Source organism: Lissotriton helveticus, chromosome 2_1, assembly GCF_964261635.1.
Source record: "Lissotriton helveticus chromosome 2_1, aLisHel1.1, whole genome shotgun sequence".
NCBI classification, from domain to species: domain Eukaryota; kingdom Metazoa; phylum Chordata; class Amphibia; order Caudata; family Salamandridae; genus Lissotriton; species Lissotriton helveticus.
The window spans coordinates 62,986,423-63,013,150 of NC_136059.1; the positions used below are offsets into that span (position 1 = coordinate 62,986,423).

General features: G+C 41.7%; 1 protein-coding gene across 1 annotated transcript in view; it reads right to left on the reverse strand.

Moving 5' to 3' along the window:
• Positions 1–10,308: 10,308 nt before the first annotated feature.
• Positions 10,309–26,728, reverse strand: part of LOC144817709 (long-chain-fatty-acid--CoA ligase ACSBG2-like) — a 443,613-nt gene continuing 427,193 nt past the window's right edge. Inside the window, exon 14 of the mRNA XM_078674471.1 lies at positions 10,309–11,537. Coding sequence (XP_078530597.1) covers positions 11,461–11,537 — 77 coding nt within the window. The 3' untranslated portion in view covers positions 10,309–11,460. The remainder of the gene's footprint in view (positions 11,538–26,728) is intronic.

Genomic DNA, 26,728 nt, shown 5'->3' on the forward strand with positions numbered 1-26,728 from the left:
AGTGCTGTAACTGCTGCTGCTTCCATGTATGGAAGTCCCACTGAAATAAACAGCAGATTGATAGGTAAAACCTTTTGATATTGGAAACTGAAAACACATTACAATTCTGTTTCTTAGAAACATTATTTGTAACCTAATTCAGTTCACAAAACCTAATTTTCCGCAACACATCAGACCTTTTGCCCCTTATTACCACTTCGAAGTTTCTGGCATACAGATTCCTGTGCAGACTGTTTGGATTTCAGAAGACAGGGCACCCCTGGGGCCCTTCTCATGCAACTGATGGCAGCCAGGAGAGTTACAAAGAACCCTGTGAGGCCAAGGTCAATGTGCATGTGATATCACATGAGAAGCATGGGGATTTAATTGCTCTTATCAAATGAAGTGCGATGCTACATGTCCTCCCACGGCTTCAGGCTGAAGGGAACATCTTCCCATCTGATGGTAAGGAGACAGGATCCACTCCTGAACAACTTCAAAAAAGCCTTCACATCTGAGTTATGGGGCGCCTTTAACCCCTTGCTGCATTTGTCGGCCAACAGCCACCACGAGCACTACCTCCGTAGTGCTGCGTACGTCTGTTGGCTTACGCGGCCCGCCCACTCCGCTAAACCGCCACAACGCGGCGGAATTGGCACCGTGGTTAAGTGGATAACAACAGTGCGTTCTGTATATCAACAGCATACCTGCCAACTCACATGGTGCCTGCCACAGTGCGACACACGATATCAGATCCCTTCACATGGTCACCAGGCGAGGAGCCGATATCACACGGTGGCAGCGAAAATGAGCTAGAAATCCACTCTAAGCAGTGTCCTTCTGCAAACAGTCATAACTATTACTAGTATTTTGCATTGCAAGCTTACTGCAAAACTCCCAACTTTAAGCAAATGACATCAGCATACTTTCAATGTTGCGGAGGCATACTTAAAATTAGAAAGTAGTGCACCTTCATTGCTTTGCAAACGTCATTGAAATGATACAAAAATGTGTCACTCCTCAGTCTGTTCCCATGATAAGAACACAAAGTGGGAATATTTGATTCCCAGCTGTCTATTATTGTCTTTCAGAAAAGAGCAGCACAGCCTCACAGGAAATCCCAGAATCCCATCATTTCCACCATACAAGAATTTATGGTAGACAATCAGACTTGTCTCTGCTCCAATAGGATCAGTGCATTTCAAACTACGTAGCCAGGCCCTCCCTGAATCGTCACACAAGTAACCCAGAGCCCTCAAGCCAATGACCGCATTCTCACTTGTGTAGAGTAATAATAAGGATGAAACCTGTTTAGTGTTGTTTGTTTTCTAGTTCTGTTAGAATGTGGCCTGGCAGCAAGGGATGATTGGTTCCTATTGGAGCAGAATCAAGAATGATTTGTATCTGGCTGCATTTGGCTGGGTCCAAAATGAGGTGGCATGGTGTGCAAAAAGAAAAGGACTGGGGTGTGACCAGAGTAATTACCAGTACATACTTACTTATGCCTACTATCCCTCCTGGGGTTCAGACCATCAACCAGGACCCTTTAACCATTTTTGTCCTGGGCTCTTCTTTCAATCTGACTCCAAGTTTACCTATCCCCTTGCAGTCAGCCTTGAGGCCTCAATACCAGATTTTTCATGGCCTTTCTCTTTTCCTTTTCTCTTGAAGGATCTAGGTGAGGGCTTGTCTGATGGTGTTTGATGTGGGCTTGTGGAGGGGGTAATTACCAGTGTTTGAGATTAATGCAAGCATTTAATCCATCACTTTATTGTAAATCTCAGTGCAACGCCCTAAGTGGGACTGGTATACCCAGACTTGGGTTCCATGCACACTGTGCCAATGGAATCATGATATGCCTGTCTGATGAGCTCTACTAAAAACATCTTTTCTGTGAAACATCTAATCACTTCAGATCACTCCTTAACTCAGCTAAGCACTGATTTAAAGAACTCTTTCATCTGGTCAAAGCTGCCGACTAGCGCACTATGTACATGTCCCTCGCATTTGTCAACCCAGCCTTGAAAGCAGAAGATGTTGTGCTATTCTGTGACAGCAAAAAAATACAACATCTGGGTTGAGATGACCAACTTGATCCTACTACTCTGTGCAAATCCAAGAACACTTGGCAGCTAATTCACAGAATTAGTGAGTGAAGACTATCTTGAGAACAAAACCATCAAACCACTTTATGGACCCTAACTTGGGTAACATAGCTAAAGACCTTTACAAACACACATGTTCTTCTACAGGACACAACTTGTGAATCTACCACTCAGTCAAGGAATATTTTCTGATTGTCTGAAAACAGGTCAAGTGACCCCAGGTCTCAAGCAACCCTCTGCAGATGAAAATAACTTCCACAATTTTTGTCCTGCCTCCAACCTCCCATTCCTGGAAAAAATCATTGAGAGATGTGTTGCTGATCAACTTACCCAGCACATCAGAGAAAACAACTTCCTGGATGAAAACTGATCTGGCTTCAACCACAGCTGCAGCACTGAAACAACACTCTCTTAGATGATGCACTCAGAGTCCTATATTCAGGTTACTCATGACTCCTGAATCTTCTGAACCTAACAGCAGCCTGGGACATAGTCAACCAATCTAAGCCCATTCACACACTCAAACATCGAATGGGTGTTGATGGTACTGTCCTTAAATGGTTTGATTAATTTATCACAGGCAGGTTACACATGGTTAAGATTCCCAATTGTTTCTCCACACCAATGGCTTTAGAACAAGGAGTGCCTCAGGGAACCATCCTTGATCAAACCATATTCAACCTTTATAGTGAACCCTTGGAGTCATACTGAGAAAATCTGGGATTCTCTACCATTATTACGCCCAACTGTACCTAAAGGTCTCCTCTCTCAATGAACACTTTCACTAATGTACAAGACTGGATGACTTCACATCACCTAAATCTAACCCCTTCTAAAACCTAATTCCTCTTCATTTCTTCACTTCAACCACCATCTCCTTTACAATCCTGGATGGACACTTAATATACATCTACCACTATAACATCACCATAATAACCACCATAAACAACAACTTTGCATCCCAAATGAGCCTCTGAATGATCACCATCATCGATTCTGAGGGGGAGATCACTCAAGATACCACCCTGATGTGTTGGCCACCCATCACTCCTCAGGAAACTGCTGCCATGATGTGTCTATCCACTTGTGAGCTTCCTTGGCCTCTAAGCAAAGCCACCTTCTTGAACTCATGGAAACATGCACCAATTTCTCCTTTCCTGAAAAAACACCTCAGCTGACTCAAAAACACTGATGAACTAAAGATTAACTTATTCAGCCAAAGTATTATAACAAATCATGAACAAGTGACTGACCATCTTGATGCCAATCATCTACTGGAACACTCCCAATCAAAATACAGACTGAACCACAGTACCAAGAGCTCCCTCATCGCCGCCACTGATGATATTCCTCTAATCATGGACAAAGGAGACGTATCAACACAGCAGCACTCATCCTACTCAATCTCTCTGATACTTTCAATGCTGTCTCCCACCCCATCCTCATCCAACATCTTCACAACACTGTGAATATGAAAATTCACCCTCCTCTGGATCATATCCTTTCTCTCTAGATGTACTCCGCCCATAAGCCTGACTCCGTACTTGCTGTCTGCCTCCAACATGATCTTTGTACTCTTTCAAGATCCTCGCTCAGCCCAATGCTCCTTAATGTTTAAATGGCCCCGCTCACCACCATTGTCCAATCCCAGGGGCTCAACATAGTATCCTACACAGTTGACATCCAGTTCACCTTCTCCCTCTTTGACAACACCTCCAATGCCCAAAAATGTTGACCGAATGCATGTTAGAAGTTGCAAACTGTATAACGGCCAACTATATGAAAATCAACTCAAACAAGAATGAAATGTTCCTAATTGGAATAGACACCTTCCTTTGGTAATGGCCCTCAGAACTTATTCTAAGCCCCTCCACATTGAACTCAGCAAGAATCTGAGGGATTGTGATCAACAAGAAAATTTGAATGTCTAACTAGGTTATTCAGATTGCCTCCACCTGCTTCTACAGCCTTAAACTCCTGAAGTAATTTTTTGGATGGCTACCACTAAACACTCAAAGAACAGTCACTCGAGAACTGATCAGAAGCTGACTGGACTACGGAAACACCCTCTACATTGGAATCACCATGTGTTAGACCTGGTATCTTTTGGTGTGCTTCTCCTCTCATTTTGCTTTCTGACTCGGTTTTTGCTGGTTTGGCGTCCCTGCACACTTTTCTGATTGCTGTTCAGTGTTATAGTGCAAGTTCTTCTATTGCAAATTATGTAATGGATTGGTGTTTCCATAATTGGTGTATTTGATTTACTAGTAAGTCCCTAGTAAAATGCACTCAGAGTGCCAGGGTCTGTAAATCAAATGCTGCTAGTAGGCCTGCATCACTAATTGTGCCACCAATACAAGCAGCCTTTCAAAGAGTTCTCAGACCTGCCACTGCAGAGTCTGTGTGCAGGTTTTACTGTCATGTCAACCTGGCAAGTGCACCCACTTGCCATATCCTTCCTTATTACTGCATGTCAGTCACCCCTAAGGTAGGCCCAAAGGATACGGTGTATGTGAAAGGTAGGACATGTCCCGATGTGTGTGACATGTCCTGGTAGTGAAATACAGTGTATTTATTTTTTGACTACTGAAAGACTATCTGTCTCATAGGATAGAATTTGAGTTTACTCATAATATCTTATAAGCATAAATTTCCATTAGGACAAGGTAGAAAGATGGAGTTTAGTATACCTGAACTCAGAATATAAAGATGCACCTTTTAGAAAAGATGATTTTTATATTGTGTGTTTTAAAATCCCACTTTTAGAAAAAAAGTTATTTTCTTGCTTAGCCATCTTGTGTTCCTCGGCTGGTTTGTGGATTGACTGTCTGGCTTTGTGGTGACAGGGGCTGGGCATTCTTTTCAGGCAGTCACTGGCGGGGTTGAGGTGTGTCCTGCCTCTTCTGGATGAGTCAGTGATGGGCTGAATAGACCTGGGCTGCATTTAGAGTAGTGGGTGGAGATTTCCTTGCACTTGAATGGGCCTGGTCTGCCATGGACAAGGTGTCTCCACCTCCTACTGGGGAGCCGAGCCAGGACAAAAATGCAGTGTAAATATTGGGGTCCAGACCCCAGAAGTTTAGAACTCACTGGAATCAAGGAACCTGCCAATAAGAAGAGCTGGAAGAACTGTCAGGACGAGTACTGCCCCTTTGCTGTGTAATTGCTTTCCTGGGTTGGCCTGCAGTTGCTGCTTCTGCTTTGGGCAGTGAAAGAACTGGACTGAACTTTCTCTACGTGTTGCTGAATATCTCCAAGGGCTTAAAATAGAGCTTGCCTCCTGTTCTGAAGTCTTAGGGACCACAAAGTCTTCACCGACCTCTGGGTACTGCCTCTGGAACCATAGTTTCAGTTGCAACAGAGGGGGGAAAGCAACCGACTCCATCACTCGCTCCATGTCCTGAAGGCACCACAGAGGGCACCATCACATATCGCACAGCAACCTGGTCTCACTCACGTCAATGACCGCCGATGCCACCGAGCTGCTGCTTGCACCATGACCTGTGGACACCGCACTCCGCACTGCCTCACTTCACTTCGCCACCCTGGTCTCACCTGTGCCATCAATGCCCACTAGAATCAACACCTGTGACCGCACCATGGCTTGTGAGCACCACTGTTAAGTCTCACAATGACCCCCCTTGTCCTGCACCACAGTCTGGGCTGACCAACGCCAGCTCCCATCAACCAACTCTGTCTCTTGCACCGTCACCTGTCAGCACCTCAACAAGCACCACCTCACTTCGCACTGCAGCCCTGGCCTCACTGATTCCGCTGGATGACCGTCATTGAGCCGTTGCTTGCATCGCACCATAAGGGCAGCGCACGCCGCACCACTTCACTTCACATCGCAACCGCAACAGTTGGCACGACCGACCTGCACCAATGTGATCAGCCAAAATGAAAAGGTACTGTTTATGGGTCTGCCAACACCTCAACCAACGCGGTTGGATGGAACTGTTAGATTCTGTTGTTTTCAGCACCACAGTAGCACCAGATGGAGCTACCTACTTCAAGGAATTGCATTTTTAAGGTTATTCCTGCAAAGTGCATATTTTTAAGTACTGCATGTTGGATTATTATCATTTTAGTCTTGTTTTGAATATATAAAGTATTGGATATTTTTCTAAACTGGTTTGGTGTCCTTTTGTAGAATTTTCAGTGTATTACCGTTGGTTATGTGCAAATGCTTTACACTCTGCCTCTGAGATAAGCCTGACTGCTTGTGCCAAACTACCAAAGGGGTGAGCAGGGGTTATTTTAGGAGTGTCTCACCATTATCTTGACTAGAAGGAAGAGCCCCTTTTTGGACAAAGGTGCAAGCCCTTGCCAACTAAAGTCCCCCATTTCTAACTCCATGCAGCTCACAAAAGGCTCCAGGTCATTTAAAACTCTGCAGCGAAACTCAATCTGAACCTCAAACTCAGCACTTTAATTTCCCAGCACTACAGAGACTTCCATTGGCTACCCATACATAAATGCATCCCCTTCAATGCAGCACTGTCACCTATAGAGTACTACAAAGTCAAGGCATCACATACCTGGTCAGCCACTAAATCTACTACAAAATGCAGTATGTTTATAGGCCCCTGTCTGTGTTGGGGCCTGAACTTCCCTATAACCAAAGACTTATCGCAAACTATTTCTGTTGGGACTTGAACCTCACAATAATCACTCACTATCTATATAAGAGCTCAGACATGACTATAAACACACACTGTCTCTGGTTCAACCTGAACATCATTGCTTTCACACACTGGCTGGGACCTGAACATTATCTTTACACACTATCACTGTGGGGATGTAAAAATTATTATCTTCCTACACAATCTTTGTGGGACTTGAACATCCATATAAACACACATTATATCTGTAGGGGCTGGAACACCATTGTAATCTCACACTCTCTATGTAGAATCTCAAACAAGTCAATATATATACATTATCACTGAATATGAACATCATTATCTTCACACAATTTCTGTGTGTGGATTTCAATCCTGTTTTTACACACAATTACAGTAAAGGATGTAAACACAATTTTCTTCACACACGACCGCTATGTGGACCTACAAATCAAAATAACCACATATCTCTGTGGGAACTTGAGAATTAATACAATCATACACTATCTCTGTGGGGACTTCAAAATGATTAAGTTCACACTGTATCTTTCTAGGACTTGAATAACGATATAATCATACACTGTCTTTGTAGGGCCTCGAATATCATTATAATAACACACTATTTGGAGACTAAAACATCACAATATCAATATACGTGGGGACTCAAGCATTCCTATAATCACATACAAACTAAGGGGCTCATTAGGATGGCGGTTTTTCCGCATCCTCTGGGCCGGCGGAATCCACCGCCGGCCCGGAGGATGCGGAAAAACCGCAGCGGACCCACCAAAGACCCACCGCCACATTAGGATGGCTGGTGGGTCCTGGTTTCCGTCCGCAGCTTTTCCGCCGCGGCTTACAACCGCGGCGGAAAAGCTGTAATATGGTGACGGTGTCTCTCAGACACCGTCCACCATATTAGGATGCACAGAAAGAAATGCTTTTACACGGCGGATATTCCGCCGTGTAAAAGCATACGGAGCTTCACTGCGGGGGCCCGTTGCGGGCCCCCTGGGTGAAGGGGGGGTGGGGGTGCACATGGGGGGTACCTATGGTACCCCCCTGCATATGTATGCAGCAAGCGGCAGGCACCGCGCGGTGCCAGCTGCTTGCTGCATACATATGCAATGTATGCTTTTTTAACATTGCGGCGGGTGCAGCTTGAAGCTGCACCCGCCGCAATGTTAAATATCCAGGATGTGACCGCCAGGGTGGCGGTCACATCCTAATTTGCACGGAGGGACCGCCGCAGCCCATGCGGACGGTCCCTCCTACTCTAGGGTGGCGGACGGACGCAAGTCCGTCAGCCATCCTAATGAGCCCCTATGTTTGGACATGTATATTGTAATCCTACATATTATTTGAGTGTGGATTCAACATTTTCAATACACACTACTTCACAGGGATCATGAAGCTCAATTGTCTTTACACACTATCTCTATGGGTACCTAAAAATCACCATATTTGCACACTATCTCTATACCGATATGAACATCACTATAATCACACTATGTTTGTAAAGACATGCAAATAACAATAATAGCACACTATCTGTGAGGACTTGAACATCACTATAATTACACACTATTTCTGTGGATAATTTAACATAACTTTAATCATACACTATCCATGCACGGTATTTGTAGGGTCAGGGACCACCACTCTGATTGTGATGAATATCAATATCTTCACACACTTTCTGTATGTGGCTTTGTACCCTGTCTTTATGTGCAATTTCACTGAGGATGTGAACACACTTTTCTTCACACACTATTGCTATGGGGACAAAAAAATCACAATAACCACATATATCTGTGGGTGCTTGAAAATCACTATATTCACACACTATCTTTGTGGGGACTTGAACATTAATATAATCGCTCACTGTCTTTGGAGGAACTTGACTTGATTACCTTTACACAATATCTTATTGAGGACTTGAAGATTCCTATAATTGCATTAAATCTTTGCTTGAACATAAACATTATAATCATCACAAATTATTTGTGTGAGGAATAAACATTGTCTTTACACACTATTTCAGATGGGACCTGAAACACAAATGTTTCACATGATATCTCTATGGGGACTTAAAATTCATAATGCCACACTTTCTCTATGGGGACTTGAACATCACTATAATAACACTCTATCTTTGTGAAGACATGACACTCACTATGATCACACACTATCTCTGTGGGGACTTGAACATAACTATTATCACTCACTATCTCTGTGGAGACTTTAAAATCACTTTAACAATGCACTATCTTTGTAGGGATTTTAACATCTGTATCATCGCACAATCTCTTTGTGGGGGCTTGCATATCACTATAAACACACACTATCTATGTGGAAACTAGAACATTCCAATATAAATATGTTATCTCTGGATATGAACATCATTATTTTTACATACTACCTGTGTTTAGAATTGAACCCTTATTAATGCACATTTTCAGTGAGAAAGTGTACCCAATTTTCTTCACACACACACTATTTCTATGGGAAATTAAAAATATTAACAACCACTTATCTCTGTGTGCACTTGAAATTTGCCATAACCACATGCTATTTTTGTGGGGGCTTGTGCATCAATATAATCGCACGCTATCTTTGTGGGTTCTTGGACATCACTATTTTTGTGGGGACATGAACATCACTCTAACCACACTATTTGTGTGTGGATTGAACATTGTCTTTAACACACTAATTCAGAAGGGATGTGAACACAACTTTCTTCACACACTATCTTTATTGGGAATTAATATTCACAATAAACATACACTATCTTTATGAGGACTTGAGCATCACTATAATCTCACACTCTCTCTAAGAAGACATGAACATCACTATAATCGCACACTATCTTTGTGGGGTGTTCAAAATCACTATCATCACACGTTATTTCTGTTGCCACTTGAACATCACTATATCTACATACTGTCTCTGTGGGGACTTGAACATCACTATAATTAGACACTGTATCTGTGGGGACATGAACATCACCATAATCACACACTATCTCTGCAGGGACTTGAACATCACTTTTACCACACATTACTTTTGTGGTGACCTGAAAATTCATTTGATCATACACAATTTATGTGTGGGCTTGAACACCCTTATCATCTCATTCTACCTGTCTGGAGACTTGAACATTGTCTTTATACGCATATTTCAGTGGGGACTTGAACAAGATTATTGTTACACTCTATTAGGGGCTTTTGTCATCACAAGAACCACACACTACCCCTTTGGCGGGACAAGAGCCACTATATTCACACCCGCATTATGTGGGGACAATAACATTCCTCATCATCATCATCATCATCTGTACACATTTTTTTTTTTTTTTTTTTTTGGGAGTTTTATATAGCGCGAACTAGAACCGAACCAAATCAGTTATCAGAGCGCTTTACATAGCACCAGTTACGTTACATGAGGACACACTTTCATTTTTTTTAGGCACAGGGAGATTAAGTGATTTGCCCAGAATCACAGGGGGTTTTTGGCGTCGTTACCAAGACTCGAACCCAGATCCCCAGGTCCGAGGTCGAGCGCCTTAGCCGTTAGGCCAACCCCTCTCCCCTACATTGCATGGATATTTGAACTTTGTCTTTAAACACTTTACATTTGGGACTTGAACACGTCTTCACACACTACTTTGTGTGGAGACTTGAGAATCACTATATTAAAACCCTATCTTTGTAAGAACTTGAACAAGGTTAATTGTGCACACCATCTCTGTGAAGGCTATAACAGTCCTATAATCACTATTTATGTAGAGGCTTGAACACAATATATCCACACACTCTCGGCATGTGAACATGAGCAATGTCTTTATACACTATTTCAGTCGGGATTTGAACACAATCATCTTCGCACACTATTTCGAGGGGGCATGAACATCATTTTACTCACACAATATGTTTATGGGGACTTGGACATGATTACCTTCATGCACCATTACTGTGAGGACTTGAACATTCCTATAATTATACCCTATTGCTGTGAGGACTTGAGTATCATTATCTTCACACTTTAATTCTCAGGGTACTTTCATCAATATTGTGGACAGCATGTCTGTAGAACGACTATGATGATACTGTGATCACAAATCACCTCTATGGGCATCATCACGCACCATCCCTATACAGATATTAACATTAAATGGCATTTCAGGGGAAAAGTGGTCTAATAGCTATTTTAACAAAAATGTAAGTCACTAAACAAACTCCAGGGTCTAATTGACCACTGCTTAATTCCATCCGTTATTCCTCTGTGTGTTATGTCCCTCTATCTCATAAGATTTCGGAAATAAAATTAAAGTGTAATTTTTCTGTACTCATGATATATGGTATTTTCTGACACATTATTAGAATTATTCATCTCTTGTATACCACTATGATATATGCAGCACTACATATATGAATATATGACGTTGTTATTTCTATATAGCGCTGATAACATTTAGCCGTGCGCTTTTGACTGTATTCAGATACTAATGACAATATTGGAGTAGGTCATCACACAGATGGTATCACATGTTAACATTTGTCTGTTATTAGTATACTTTGCAAACATTGGGAAAGGATAGTCCCCACAAGGCAAGTATGCACACGTAGTCCCTGCAAAAGATGGTAACAAATATAAGCGCATGTGTGTTTGGACACTAATAACTAAAGCAGAAAAACACAATTATCACCACAAACACATTATACATTCCGGTGTCTTCAAAGGAGGGGGTGTCAGGCTTTGTAGAGTTCCTCAATGCATTCCTCATACATTGTCAAGATGAAAGAACGCTTCAGCTTCAAAGTGGGACCTGGAGCAAAGGAAAAGAAAACTGCATTGAAAAAAAAAGCAAGTAAACGTTTATGTTGGAAGATGGTTTATTAGTAGGGGCAGGTAGGTACCTTCAGCTAGTAATAATACCACAATCACAATAAAGGTACAGTCAAGTCTCAATACATTAATCCTTGCTCAACCCTTGGTAGCTTGGCTCACAAGCAGCCAGGCTTAACTTAGGAGACAGATGTGTAAAGCCTTTCAAAAACATCAATATCAGTAAATAAGTAAGAAACAACACAGAATAAAAATCCAACATCAAGTGAACATTTTTTAGGATTAAAATGACAGCAAATGACACAAACCATTATACGGAACTGGAGATACGAATTTTTAAAGATTTAATGTAAACAATGTGCTTTCTAGTGCCTAAAAGCCAAAAGAGCCAAGCAAGGACATCTGGTCATGCTTGAATGGGACAAAGTCATAATTTCAGGCCCACCGTAATGGAGGGTGGGTCAGATACTGTTAGAAATTGGGTATCGAGTTGGCAGAAGTATGTACCCTGTCGAGTCAGGGACCACAATCCTAGTGAGGGTAAGCTAGATATACATCAAAAGATAACCTGGGCTTCCCTTTGGTATATTGACACAAAACAGTCAGGCTTATCTAAAGAGGCAATGTGTAAAGTATTTGTGAAATACACACACAATAACACAATGAAAACACCACAAAAATACTCCACACAGATTTAGAAAAATACAGAATACATTTATGAGCAAAACAAGACTAAAGCAACATAAACCAAAAATAGTGCTTTGAGTCAACAGCTTTATGGGGTTACTTGAGGTAGCGCTAGGCCGGAGACAATCCAAAGTTCAGGTTGATCATGATGGATAGTGGGAGTGGACGAGAAAGAGATTCACTGTCTGAGATGTAGAACACCTGCCTAAGCATAGCAGGTATGGGATTCACCACTACACCCAGGCATCTATAATATAACACAGTGTTCCCATAGAGGGCGTAGGCTGAGGTAGCAAAACATTTCACCATGGTATGGCTTCCTATTTTTTTTATAGTTTACTTGCAACATTTCTCACTTTGTTGGGATGCATATGGTTTCTAGTTGCATTGCAGATGTTTCATATTAGAGCACAATAGGTTACAATAAATATTGTAAATTGTTCTTGTGTCTTTTTTATTTATTATGGACATGCATGAGTGAGAAAACAAAAAGTAGACAATCTCTCTCCACGGTTCTCTTAGGGGACTAGAGTGTTGTACTCCGGGGTGCTAACTTACCTGTCACTCTGGGAAGGTTAGGAGGGCAAGTCAAGCACTATGAGCAAGTTTGGAAAGGGTTCATAGGTACTGATATCGTATGGTGACTCAGTCCCTACATATTGACATTCTGTGGTCCAAGGCATAGTTCTGTATCTAAGCAGAATGCCTGCAACATGGTGTCCAACGTTTGGCCTGGTACTTGTAGCAACGGTCTCCTGAGGAGTGCTTATGTGTGTCCATGATACCCCTTAAACTTACCACAGGAGTCGTCCATGGTGTTGGTGATTAATGCTCCACAGTATTTAGGAAGCACTAATTCTGTGATTTTTCAAGCTTGAAAGTTTAAAAGGAGAACCCATTTTTGTGTTGCACTCTATTTTAATTTCTGTTTTATTAATGGCTCCACCCGCTGTTGTCATTCCTGCTAATTTCAGACCTGCTGTCCATGCACATGTAATGCATCATGGACTTACTAATGCAGGTGGTGCCTTTATATTTGTAGTGAAAGTAAATGATAGTTATCATTTTGAAGTATTTTATTTTTGGGTCGATTTTCCAGCTGTGGATTCTAATTCAAACACATTTTGTACATATACTACTCCAGCACCACCTGCACAATATATAGCATGTGCACTCATGGAAATACCACTGTCTTACTGGGAACACAATACCTAATTCCTTCGTACCTTCCCTCATGTGAATTCCCCTGTATGCATGGGTTGCTCAGTAATGTTGGGGCGATCTCATTCCCCTCTCAGCAAGGAAAATGGTTGCAGTGGCCCTTATAACCTCCCGCATCGACTACTGCAACAGCCTTTATGCAGGGACCAACGGAGAAATCTGCCATAAACTACAAATGGTGCAGCACGCCGCAGCCAGACTGGTGTTAGGATGGAAAAGGAGAACATCAGCCACAGCAGCATTGAACATCCTGCACTGGCTGCCTATTCACAAACGGTTGCTCTTTAAGATTCTCCTGATCACCTATAGAGCCTTTAATGGGAAAGGACCTAGCTACATACAGAGTATGTTCAAACACTACACCCCCCCACGTTGTCTTAGATCCCAAACTGCCAACCTCCTCACCATTCCCAAGTTTAGACTTAAAACGAGAGGAGGGAAAGCCCTGGCAGTCCTAGGCTCCAAAGCTTGGAACACGCTCCCACCACACCTCCGCTTAATTCCAACTGAATCCATCTTTAGAAAGACCCTCAAAACTTGGATCTATACTCTATCCGAAACACAAAGTATATCCCTATTCTAATCTATACCAATCCACCAGACCCCCGGTTTCAGGCTTCAGGTTCTCTTTCTAAAAGCGCAAAAATGCTCCCTGGAGTGTAGCCTGCGCTATATAAGACACCTATTACATTACATTACATTACATTACCTGGCCAGCACTAGCTGAATACACACCATTCCAGAATATTTGAACTCTTAATCCTTTGCAAACAACACAATATTTGAGGATATAATCACATTATATAGACACTTGACTCAATATGGTTTGTGCACTTTTTTGACTGTGCCACCACTGCAGCATAGCCTGCTAGGACAAGTCCAGTTGCCTTCAGCACCTACTATAAATCCTGTAATTGTTCATTTAGGTATGGGCAAGGTGCACTCAAATTTTGAGGACATTCCATTTTTTATTGCCCAAAAAGAAGATCAACTTGAAGCTGTGTTTCCCCTTATGGGTCCACAAGAGAAGCTCAGAATATTAACTATGTGCTTACCACATGGAATGGTTCCCGCAATAGATGACTGCCATTCTTGGGGGACAGTCTTTGCCACTGTATATACCATCAGTCATGGCACTCTGTCCATGTCAGTCTTGCTGGACGGGTTAAAGCAAATACAGAATAAGCACAGGGCAGCTGCTGCCCTGGATTTGGGGACAAACAAATCAAAATTCTGACTGCGGTCTCCTCAATGATTCTGTCTACCATTAAAGGCAAAGGGCATCTCTGGCTATACGCCAGAGGCTCACAGCGGTTGCAAAAGCCGACCATGAACGTGAGCTACCTACAATTATCGGTACTGTTTAAACATCAAACAATTTGGAATCAGACCTACTCTTGGCAAACCTACTACTGTCGAAGAAGCCAAGTAAACTCATGAGTTAGATAAAAATCCATGGGATGAATCTAAGAAAAACACAGAAATGTAAACCTGAGCGAGGTCTTCTCCCCTGGGCTCCCCTAAGATGCTGTCATTTTTGCAAATGCACTAAAATCAAGGCTCCAGACAGGTATCAGAGTTCTGATACACATTCTCCTCATTCCATGCAGGACTCCTCTGACACACATTGCAGGAGACAAGGAAGATCTGAACACAGACAAGTAGAGTATGCTATTCCGAAAAGATCCTCAAAACGCTGTCGTGAAGATAAAGAAGGAGAAATCTCTTTCGTTTAAACCCAATTTCAGAAAAAGAAGGTTGCACCTATCACTGCAAAAAATGCCACAGACACTAAGAACCCTCCGCCTTAACAGTAGTTGTGTGGTGAATCTCTTTGACAGAACGGCAAAAGTCAGCGTGTCAGAATCTCCAGGCGTTTCTGGTAGCAAAAGCAACTGATACTTTGATTACAGGTGGGACCCCAGATAGGTGCAAAGCCCCACCTGATAGATTATACGATATTGCCATTCAAATTAAGGATCAAATATAGAGCACAATTAAAGCAATATTTTTGGGAAATGTAACCTTGTCTTATGACATGCTTCTGGTGGAGGTCAATTGGCTCCTACAGTTTTTTCAACCACCTCCACAGGGTGAGGATGACATACTTCCTTCCTTCTATACCCTTGTCCCTGAACAAGTCAAATAAGCTTATGCAGCAGAATGGGCTCTTGTACTAGCACTTGCGCTAAATCGCCACAGCTAGTGTTTCAGACCAAAGATTGGACAGCCTTTTCAGCTTGCTATAAGCTTTAAACAGCAGTACTCAGCTGCATGTGCCACCGTTGCTGGTGTGATCTTGGGCAGAAAATTTCAACCACAAATGGGTTTGCGATTCGCTATTTGGAAGGGGTATGTTTAGGGCATCTCCTCCAAATAGTAAATCCTAACTGTATGCATGAATGTTTTGTGACCGTGAATGCGGCCGCAAAACATTCGCATTTTACCACCTACTTCAAGTAGGTGGTAACACATTTGCAAATGGGAAGGGGTCCCTAAGGGACCCCTTCCCCATTGTGAATGTTAGTAAAATAATTTTTAAGGGCAGGCAGTGGTTCCACTGCCTGATCCTAAAAAATTCAAAGATAACATTAAACTTTTTTTTAAACACATCACATTATCCTTTGAGGAAAACTGGCTGCATTAAAAAAAAAAAAGAATTGCTTAATTTAAAAGCAATCACAGACATGGTGGTTTGCTGAGCGCAGCAGGCCACCATCCCTGTGATTTTCATTTTTTGCTATTCCTAGGGGGGGTCACAAATTACAACCTACCTCATTAATATTCATGAGTTGGGTCATTTGCGATCGCCTAGAAATTGCTAAATGTGCTAAACGCACTTTCATGCATTCCGTTTTGCGATTTCCTAATTGCGAATCGCAAAGATTTGCAATTAGGAAATTGCAAAACGAGGCCTTCATACATCTGGCCCAAAGTTCCTTGTGACATATTCAGTCCTATAGAGAACCTGCTGATACATATATATGTAGAGTTTGTATGGGGAATGTAATTGTACCTGGGTTACATTCAGATGATTGGAATGTTGAAACTGTAAACTCCATGCTCTTGGAGCTGGAATAATATTGTGTTTTCGAATCAGAGTATAAAATATGTGCTTATGCAAACTAAATTAATCTATACAGAATCATTTGTTGCACAATTGGTCATCAAATTCTATGATTATTGGAACAACACCTTTGATTTGAAATCCATTTTGAGTACCAAATCCAGGCTGGTCCAGGGTATGGATGCTTTTTTTAGAGCATGCTTAACTCCAACTCAAATTATTTTCCTGAATGACACTGTTCAGCAGACTACACGTCTAGGATTGCCTAAAAGACTAAAGATATTATTGCACCAACAATTCCTTCCTTTGCACAATTTTTTACAATTGGCAACATTTAACAAAATTTACTACTGGCAAACTCAATATATGTTACAGAATGGTACATTTAACAACACAATTTTAAGGTCTTTATGGGTGATTATTGTGGCAAGTGTGCACAAATGGCTGTCATGCCCATTTTGTCACTTCCACACCGGTGTGTAAACCTAGCTGACCTAATCCTTGTTATTCCCAATCCCACCTCTCAGGACTACCTATTCAGTGGGAAAAGTGTGTTAACAATGGTTAGAATACTAAAAGATGCATTTATGCTACATATAATGAAATATGGAAATTGTCACAAATGGAAGCTGCAGCACATTTAAGACAAATTGATCAAGATAATTTAGATAAAGTGCTTTCTGTTGTTGATAATAGTGTTCATATGTTATCTTCTCATATTTCCAATTTGGGAGACATTGTATCATCTGTTATTAATATCCTGCAAAGTGACATGTCTTCATTATTCCATGGGCAGAGGCAGGTAAGATCCATCATGCATTTTAGCTGGACTCTTTAAACCCTTACAAATGGTTTCATCCCTTGGTGTTACCTAAATTCCAACAATCTATTCATGCCTTCTAATCTGTCATGTAAACAATAATTAATGGGAAAAAAGGACGCAACTAAGGGTGGGCTGAGCTGGCCTAGTGGTACTCCCTAGAATTTCACAGAGTAACTGGAAAACTCAGTGAACTTTTATGGAGTTCTGTGCCCTCCTATCTTCTTATCATTGTGAATGCATGATTAAGGAGGTCTTCCTTACTGGAAAGAAATGTAACTCTTCGGTAAGACATGTACTTATTCGTCAACATGTTACCATTCATGGCTCATGTAACATATCTGTATCGAACTTGGCCTGTTTTCTGAAAGGAATACCAGTTCCTTCCATTGTCCCCCTTATTTAGTGTTTTCGAATGGAAGCTATTTAATAATAAATGATCACAAGGTTGTGGAATGAAAGCTGGGATCCCATATATTTTATGGGTTTTCCAGAAAGTCAACTGCTGCAATAACACGCTCTTTCCCCATCCACAAGGAGATTAAGATAGCTTGTTGTGGCCTTCTATCCCAAAGCTGGAAACAGATTTTACCAAGCTAAGCAAACTCAAAGCACTATTGTTTCAAAATGAAACAGCCCTCTCATCTACTTGAAAAACTTTTGAATTACAAGTGGCAAGCACATACAATGAAATACAGTCCTTGTTAAACACCGACCTCCCAATATATTTCAGCAAATTAGTTCATCGCATCTTTAAAGCATCTAATTCTGCTGGCCTTGCTCACTCTTTTAAAGTTCTTTTTTCTGGCATAGTCAGAAGTGTTGGAATTCGGAGGGGTAACATTTACTATTCCCACTCCAGTCTGTGCAACAGTAGGGAAAGCGTTGGACTTCAGATGGGTAATGTTTACTATTCCCACTCCAGTCTGTGCATCAGTAGGAAAATCATTGGTCTTTGGAAGGGAAAAATGTACTTCTTCCACTCCAGTCTGTGAAACAGTAGGTAAAGTATTGGACTTTGGAGGGATAACATTCACTAATCACTCGCTATAGTATGTGCAAAAGTAGGGAATTCGGAAGTTTAAAATTGACTATTCAAACTCCAGTCTGTACAACAGTAGGTTAAAATGTTTAGGCTATGGGGGAACTAAACATATTATTCCCACTACAGTCTGTGCAACAGAAGGAAAAGAATTGGACTTTGGAGGGGTAACATTTAATATTCCCACTCCAGTCTGTGCATTTTCAGGGAAAATATTGGACTTCGGAGGGGTAAAATATTATGATTCCTACTCCAGTCTGTGGAACAGTAGATAAAGAGTTGGACTTAAATTTACTATTCCTACTTCAGTCTGTGCAACAGCAGGGAACGTTTTGAACTTCAGAGGAATTAAATATTCCCTCTCCAGTCTGTGCAAAAGTGCAATAAACATTGGATTCCAGAAGGATAACATTTACTATTTCCACTTCATTGTATGCAACAGTAGGGAAGTGTTGGACCTCAGACTGGTTAAATTTACTATTCACACTAAAGTCTGTGCAACAGTAGGGAAAGTGTTGGACTTTGGTGGGTAACACTTGCTATTCCCTCTTTAGAGTCTGTACAAAAGTAGGGAAGGCATCGGACTTTGGAGGGGTAACATTTACTATTACACCTCCAGTCTGTGCAAAAAAAGAGAAAGCATTGGACTCCGGAGGGGTAAAATTTACTTTTCTAACTCCAGTTTGTGAAAGAGTAGGGCGAGCATTTGACTTCAGAGGGGTATAATCTACAGTTCCCACTCCAGTCTGTGCAACAGCAGGGAAAGCGCTAGACTTCAGAGGGGCAAATTTACTGTTCTCTGAATCATATGTGCAACAGTAGGAAAAGCATTGGACTTCAGAGGGGTAAGATTTGATATTACCACTCAACTTCTGAGGGGTTACACTTACTAATACCACTCCAGTCTGTGCAACAGCAGGGAAAATGTTGGCCTCAGAGAAGTTACATTTTCTATTCCCACTCCAGCCTGTGCAACAGTAGTGAAAGCATTGGACTTAGGAGGGGTTACATTTACTATTCCCACTCTACTCTCTGCAACAGTAGAGAAGGAGTTGGACTTCGGATGTGCTACATTTACTATTCCCCTTCCAGTCTGTGCAACAGTAGGGAAAGTGTTGGACTTCAGAGAAGTTACATTTACTGTTCCCATTCCAGTCGGTGTAAAGAAAAACATTGGACTTCAGAGGGGTAACATTTACTATTCCCACTTTATTCTGTTTAACAGTGGGGAAAGCGTTGGACTTCGGAGGGGAAGAATGTACTACTTCCCTCCATTTGTGCAACAGTAGGGAAAGCGTTGGACTTTGGAGGGATGCATGAATGAATGAATTAATGAATACATTAATGAATGAGGAGTATTTATAAAGCACACAGCTACTCAGACAGTGTGTCCCGGCCCTAGAGAACCTCAAAACTAGTATGCTGCTGTCCCTAATAGGCGGGGGAATCTTAGGGTAAGTGTCGGAAGAGCCAGGTTTTAAGCATCTTTCTAAAGGTGAGTAAGTCTGTCAACTCGTTGAGTGTCAATGGCAGGAGGTTACAGGCGCGAGCGACCTGCACTTGACAAAAGCGATCTCCTGTGCGGTTGCGGCATACCTTGGGGACAACAGCCAGATGCAAAGAAGATGACTTCAATGTTCTGTGATGGGCATAGTGTGTGACTCTTCTTCTAAGGTAATGTCTGCCTGTGCCCTGCAGTGCCTTAAAGGCCAGTACCAAGGCCTTAAAGCAAATTATTTTCCTACCGGGTAGTCAGCGCAAGGTTTTCAGGTTAGGTGACATCTGGGTTCGGGGTTTAAGCAGGAGGACTGCCCGGGCGGCCGCATTCTGGACCGGGAGGCCTAAGTATAGGACATTGATATAGTCCAGTCTGGAAACAATAAGGGCTTGGACAACGGTCTTCTGTGGTCAATAGGCAGGAGAGGAAGACATTTTCTGAGCATCCACAGGAGACCAAAACAGGACCCTGGGACTGACTGGATCAGAGCTCTCATAGACAAAGTGTCATCCATCTTGACATCCAGGTTCTTGACCTTTCGGTTAACATTTACTATTCCCACTTCAGTATGTGCAACATTAGGGAAAGCGTTGGACTACGAAAGGGTTTGATTTACCATTCCCACTCCTGCCTGAGCAGCGGTTGTGAAAGCGTTGGACTTCAGAGTGCTTACAATTAATATTCCCTCTCCTTTCTGTGCAACAGTAAGGATAATGTTAGATTTTGGAGGGGTAAGATTTTCCAATCCCACTCCAGTCTGTGCAACATCAGAGAAAAAATTTGGACTTCAGAGGGGTTACATTTACTATTACGAGTCAGTCAGTCAGTCAGTCAGTCAAAATACTTTGTTTCGATAAATTAATATCATAAAAAGACAATAGTACTATACACAACATGCATAAAATACATACATTATACATGATAAAAACAGAATAAAATACATTTATATTATGCAAAAAGTACAGAGTTGTGGCCATTTAAAAAGTTCCATTAAAAATCTTCTGATAAAATCATGATTTAAAACTAAAATATAAAAACATCAATCAATTTAATTTCCCTTGCTGTTAATTTTCGCTATGCAAACATTATACTGAGTTACATCCAAATTCATGTATATTCAAACAATCATTTATTTTCCTATTTCTTAACCTAACAGCACCCACCAGGAAGCTGGCAACGTGGAAGACAGTCCTTGGGGTCTCTAGTAATTGCAGGTACAGGAGGGCAGGCTTAACCTGCAAAAGCCCTTCCTCCTTTAAAACTGGAACCAAGTATTTCATCCTTAATTCCGTGTAGTGACCACAGAACATCAAGAAGTGCATGGTGTTCTGGATGGAAAAATTGTCACATGAACACGGCCTAGCATTATCAGGGGTACTCCAGTTAGGAAAGTAACCAAGATTCAGATGAATCATATTAAAACAAAAGCGTGTTAAGAGAAACCTATGGTATGGGCGATTCACCAGGTTAAGATAGAATTCAGGACCTTGTGGGCAAGAAATTATAAGATTAGCCCTGACCGTGTTTTTTTTTTGTTCCAATTCTTCTCTCTCCAGACTTAACATTTGGCCCATAGCGCCCTTTATTAGAGCAATGTCCTTTGTTGTTATTGACTCTGGAGACGAAAAAAGCTCCGGTCTCCCTAATTTAAAAAGGCTGTTTTTAACGTATGTCAGCCATTGAATCTTGTTATTATTATCCAGTTGGAGACAATCTTTCAATATAATATGATTCAAGGGAATTTCCTGATTTTACCAGGTATTTTGGAGGGGTAAGATTTTCCATTCCCACTCCAGTCTGTGCAACATCAGAGAAAAAATTGGACTTCAGAGGGGTTACATTTGCTATTACGAGTCAGTCAGTCAGTCAGTCAGTCAAAATACTTTGTTTCGATAAATTAATATCATAAAAAGACAATAGTACTATACACAACATGCATAAAAAACATACATTATACATGATAAAAACAGAATAAAATACATTTATATTATGCAAAAAGTACCGAGTTGTGGCCATTTAAAAAGTTCCATTAAAAATCTTCTGAAAAAATCATGATTTAAAACTAAAATATAAAAACATCAATCAATTTAATTTCCCTTGCTGTTAATTCAGCCAGCATATTATAGGAGCCATTCTTATTGAGTCTGAAATGTAGCCCACCCCAAGTTCAGAGTGAATGGTGTAAGAGTGAGAAGAGTGTGGCACTGAAAGAACGGATCTCAAATATTTATTTTCTGTAGTCTGTAAACAATCCGGGGCAATATAGCCCCATATTGGGCTACCATATGTGGCCACTGCAATGCATTTTGCTTTATAGATCTTCATTAATGCTGTTATAGGCCTAGCCCCCAGTTTTTTTGTAAAAACTTGGAGTGCAGAACTAGTCCTTGTGAGGGAAATGTTTCTATTTTTTTATTGCGGGCCCCAATTCCCTCTTTCATCAAAAGTAACCCCCAAATAGTGGATTGTTGAGACTCTGCAAAGTTCCTCTTTGCCACAGAAAAAGGTTTTAAAATGCTTCTTCCTGGAGCTTCTCCCCATAACCATAATCTGGGACTTCTTGGCATTTATTTTAAGGTCCAGGGAGCCCATAAAATTCCCAAAGACATCTAACAGACGCTGTAAGCCCACTCCGGTCCGTGAAAGAAGGACAGCGTCATCTGCGTATAGGAGAACAGGAATACCAAGTTCCCCCATACGCGGAATGTCAAGAATGGCCTCCATTAGAGCAGGTTCTAGGGCGTTAATGTAAATCGTAAAAAAAAGGGGAGCCAGGATACACCCTTGCCTGACTCCCCTTTCTGACTTAAAATGGCTGGAGCAACGCCCCTCTGAATTTCGATTTTTCTTCAATAAACAGATTTTCTACACAACTTTCAAGACTTTCAGTTCACATATTTTTTTGGAAAGTGTTTATGTTATATGTCTGAAAAATACTGTTGCACTATTTGGCAAAAAATTACAATCTGTATATAATTTTCCTTGTGCGGGTCACTGTGTTTCTCTTATCGTATGTGATGTTCTGCATCACTGTTTAGGGGGTGCTCACGGGTCACGCCCTCGACCAATACGCACAGGAACTCAAGTTTCTGATAAATAGACTATATATAGTGGAATAGTGTGCAGGCAGAAAATAGCTCTGACCCCAATTCTGTTGTGTTTTCTGAGCAACGCCCTTCTGTGTTAACCCTGACCGAAGCTACTAAGCCTGAGTGCAAATCAGCCAAAAGGTTAACTAAGGCCCTATCGAGACCCAAGTCAAGTAAGATTTTCCACAGCTTAGACCAATTTACAAGGTCAAAAGCCAAGGAGAGGTCCATGAATCCCAGATACATGGACCCCTACTTGGCCCTAGTGTATTTATCCAGTATCAAATGTAAATTGAGACATTGGTCCAGCGTGCTCCTTTTCGGTCTAAAACCATATTGCACGTTGGACAGGATCCCTCTGTCGCACACCCATTCATTTAATTTAAACAGAATGACCCTTCCCAGAATCTTGACAGACGAGTCTATGAGGGAAATGGGTCTGTAACAAGAGGGGTCCTGCCTGTCTCCCTTCTTGAACACTGGAATGATAATGGATTTTTTTCCAGGAGGCCGGGATGTTATTTAAATTTAAAACATTAAAAACATTACACAAAAACTTTGGAGCCTTGTTTTTTAGGGAAAGTTCAATTGCCCTTTCAACTTCTTTGTATTCAAAGTATTCAAAGATTACATTTGGGCCCATAGGTCCAAGAAGGATATTGCCAATTTGAGTTTAAGGGTCTGGATTGGAATATATTTTACTCTGTTATCCAGCCCTCATCTGGAATATTAGCCTCAAGCGACGAATTCTCCTCGCCTGAGAATAATGGTTGGTTTACAATTTTCCAAAACTGCCCACTATTTTTAAGAATGTCAGGGGCAAGTAGTTGAGACCAGGCCTCATCTTTCAACTCCTTTTTCCTCTCCAAAATAGCTTTCTTATAAGCAGATCTTAGGCTGGCTATTTGGACTCGATCTTTAGGGGTGGCCTTCAGAGCATTAAGTAAATCACTGTGTGCCCTAGAGCATCTTTTGTTGAACCATCTCTTACCACAATGTATCTTCTGTTTAGAACCGGCCAGTAGGCTTTGGTTAATTACCCTACAGATATTATCAAAAGCAATAACCACGTGTGTATTTTGAGCCTGATTCTCTAGGCAAATGGCCACCTCGTCCTCAACTTTCTCCAAAACTTCTTGCAAAAAAGTTTCAGGGACTATGTTTGACCATTTAAGCCTACGCCCTTGGTCTTTGACCACCACGTTTAGGCCCCCCTTATATGTCGCTGTTTTCAAAGTTAAGAGGTCCACAGATATAATTTCAATTAGCACCGGGTTGTGGTCACTAAAGACCGACATCTCGGTCTTATACATTAAAACTTTACTCAACAAAAAAGACGACATAAAAATATAATCAATAATAGTACCATCGTCTGTTCCTTTAAAAGAGGGCACCCTGCCTCTACCTTCCACTCATCCCGACTCATGTAGGTTCCATCTTGCAAGGAAGTTTTCAAGAGCCTCCCCTGTTTAGAATGTTCAAAGTGCATGGGGGAAGAATATAGAGGGCCTTCTTCCTCTGAGCTGATACATGGTAGGTTACCGGGATGAATGTTAAAATCCCCAAGGAATATTATTTCAAAAGTATTCACCTTGTTACTATAGACTGACAAAAATGTCTCCAACAAATCCAAATTGAAGCTTGTGCGCTCACAGGTGCTGGGATTATAAAAAGTTATTAATAAAATCTTAGGATTATCAGGAGTGGATAACTCCACAATTAAACAGTTCTGGCATCCTGAATCACACTGACTTAGTGTACCCTTGAGGTCAAGTTTAAATAAGCTTATTAGTCCTCCCTTAGCTCTACCTGCAACACTTCTAGTTGCTGGGATACTAAAGTGTCTATACCCATCTAGAGAGAAGCTATTTGCCTGGTCCCATGTCTCTTGAAGTGCTATGACATCATAATTTTTTAGTGAGTTAATCCAAATATCATTCTGTACTTTGGCCTTAATGCCAGCAATGTTCCACGTCACGATTCTAAAAATAGGCTGTAAGGGCTGTGCATTTGTCCTCGTTACATTTGACTGTCAATCATTTTCCTCCAAGGATGATAAGGGGGTGTAACGATTGGACAATAGGAAAGAATGATTATATTGATTATGTGGCCCATCTGGCCTATAACAATATGTATCCAGTCGGTTGGAAGATTGATATCCGCTTTGCGGAGGGGTAACAAAGCCACGCCTTGGGATGGATACAGGGGGCTTAGATTGAACAGGATGTAAGTGACGGGTATTGTTAAGATGATTATAAAAGAAACCCAGAGGACGTGCACAAACGATGTGATCGGCAACAGATAGAGAAGCTGCTCTAAGTAAAACTGTGGCAACATGCTGCGGATGCCTAAAATTAATGATGACACAGTCTCCTCTGGTATTCGTCCTGGAATTTCCTATCCAGCTCACTCTTCTGGTAGCGATTATATCATTGGAGAAGGCAAGTGGAAAACCACAATTCCTATTCAGCCAAGATAAAGATTTGCTTTTCAGAGCCTCATGTGTTTCCAAACGGGAGTCAGTAAGGTCAGAATCCACCTCCGGTACATTTGTTAATACTACTGTGTATGGGACACACTCAGGGGGAAGGTTAACAGATGCACTTCTCTTACCCACCCTCCTCCATTCATTTTTCCCCCATCCACGATAGGTTGAATACTTTGGGGGGGTTGTGTAGCTAATACAGGGGTAGGTAAAGTAGGTGACACAGGGGGTGGTAAAGTAGGTGACACAGGGGGTGGATGAGTCACCAAAACAGTTTGTACATTTTGTGTGATCTTATCCCCCTTGTTGTTAGAAACCACTGCATCCCTACTAACAATATTACCAGCCATAAGACTCTTCTGTGTATTAATCAAGGTGGGATGAGAATTCAAATGTCCACTCAGTCTAGATTACTCTTGTGTGACTTGATCTAATTTTACCACAAGAGGTTTAATCATGAATTCTAGTTTAGATTGTATAATACTAGCCAAGTGGTCAATAAGGTCAGAGTTAAGATTAGTCAACTCTGCCTTATTTGAGGGCTCATTTACACATCCTGTGCTTAGCAAAGGAGTCCCAGCCCTTTTGGTTTTCCTTGTCCCTCCCCGCTTTACTGGAGCCTTCCTGCAGGCCCGAACTACTCTTCGAGCTGGTGAGGGCACCGGTGACGTTATTGGGGAGGGTTGTAAAGTAATATCCACAATTTTATCCGGCACCCCCAGGATCGCCTGACTATGTTCTAAAATTGTTTCGTTCTCATTGCTTATGTCCGGGGTTTCAATACAATCACATACAACAGCTGGGGTAACTGAGGGAGCGGTCAAGCTTGTTGGTGAAGCCGGTGGGCTAACCCGACTTAATGAGAGACGCCTCTCTTTATTTATTTTACTCACTACCTTGACCAGGTAATTATCCATTATACCCTTCTCAAGAGGGGTTTTGGCCGATCTAAGTTTAGACATAATTAAAAGGCAAGATCACAGTAACTGTTACCACACACGATCTTCTAAGAGAGACAACTGATAAGCTTACACCAATAAGGTATACCAAAAATTGTCTCACAGTTTTTGGGGTATCTTAAAGCAGAAGAAGCCAAAATCCCTGGCCCAGCCCAGCCTCGTCAGCCACGGACTGTCACAGACTGTCCGCCCTTTGTCCGGGCTTCGTCCGGCGCGTCCTGCACGCGTCCCGCCGGACGTGGGACCGAGGGAGCCTTTATGCGCCCCCTGGCGCTTGCCTCTGACACCCACTGCTGGTCACAG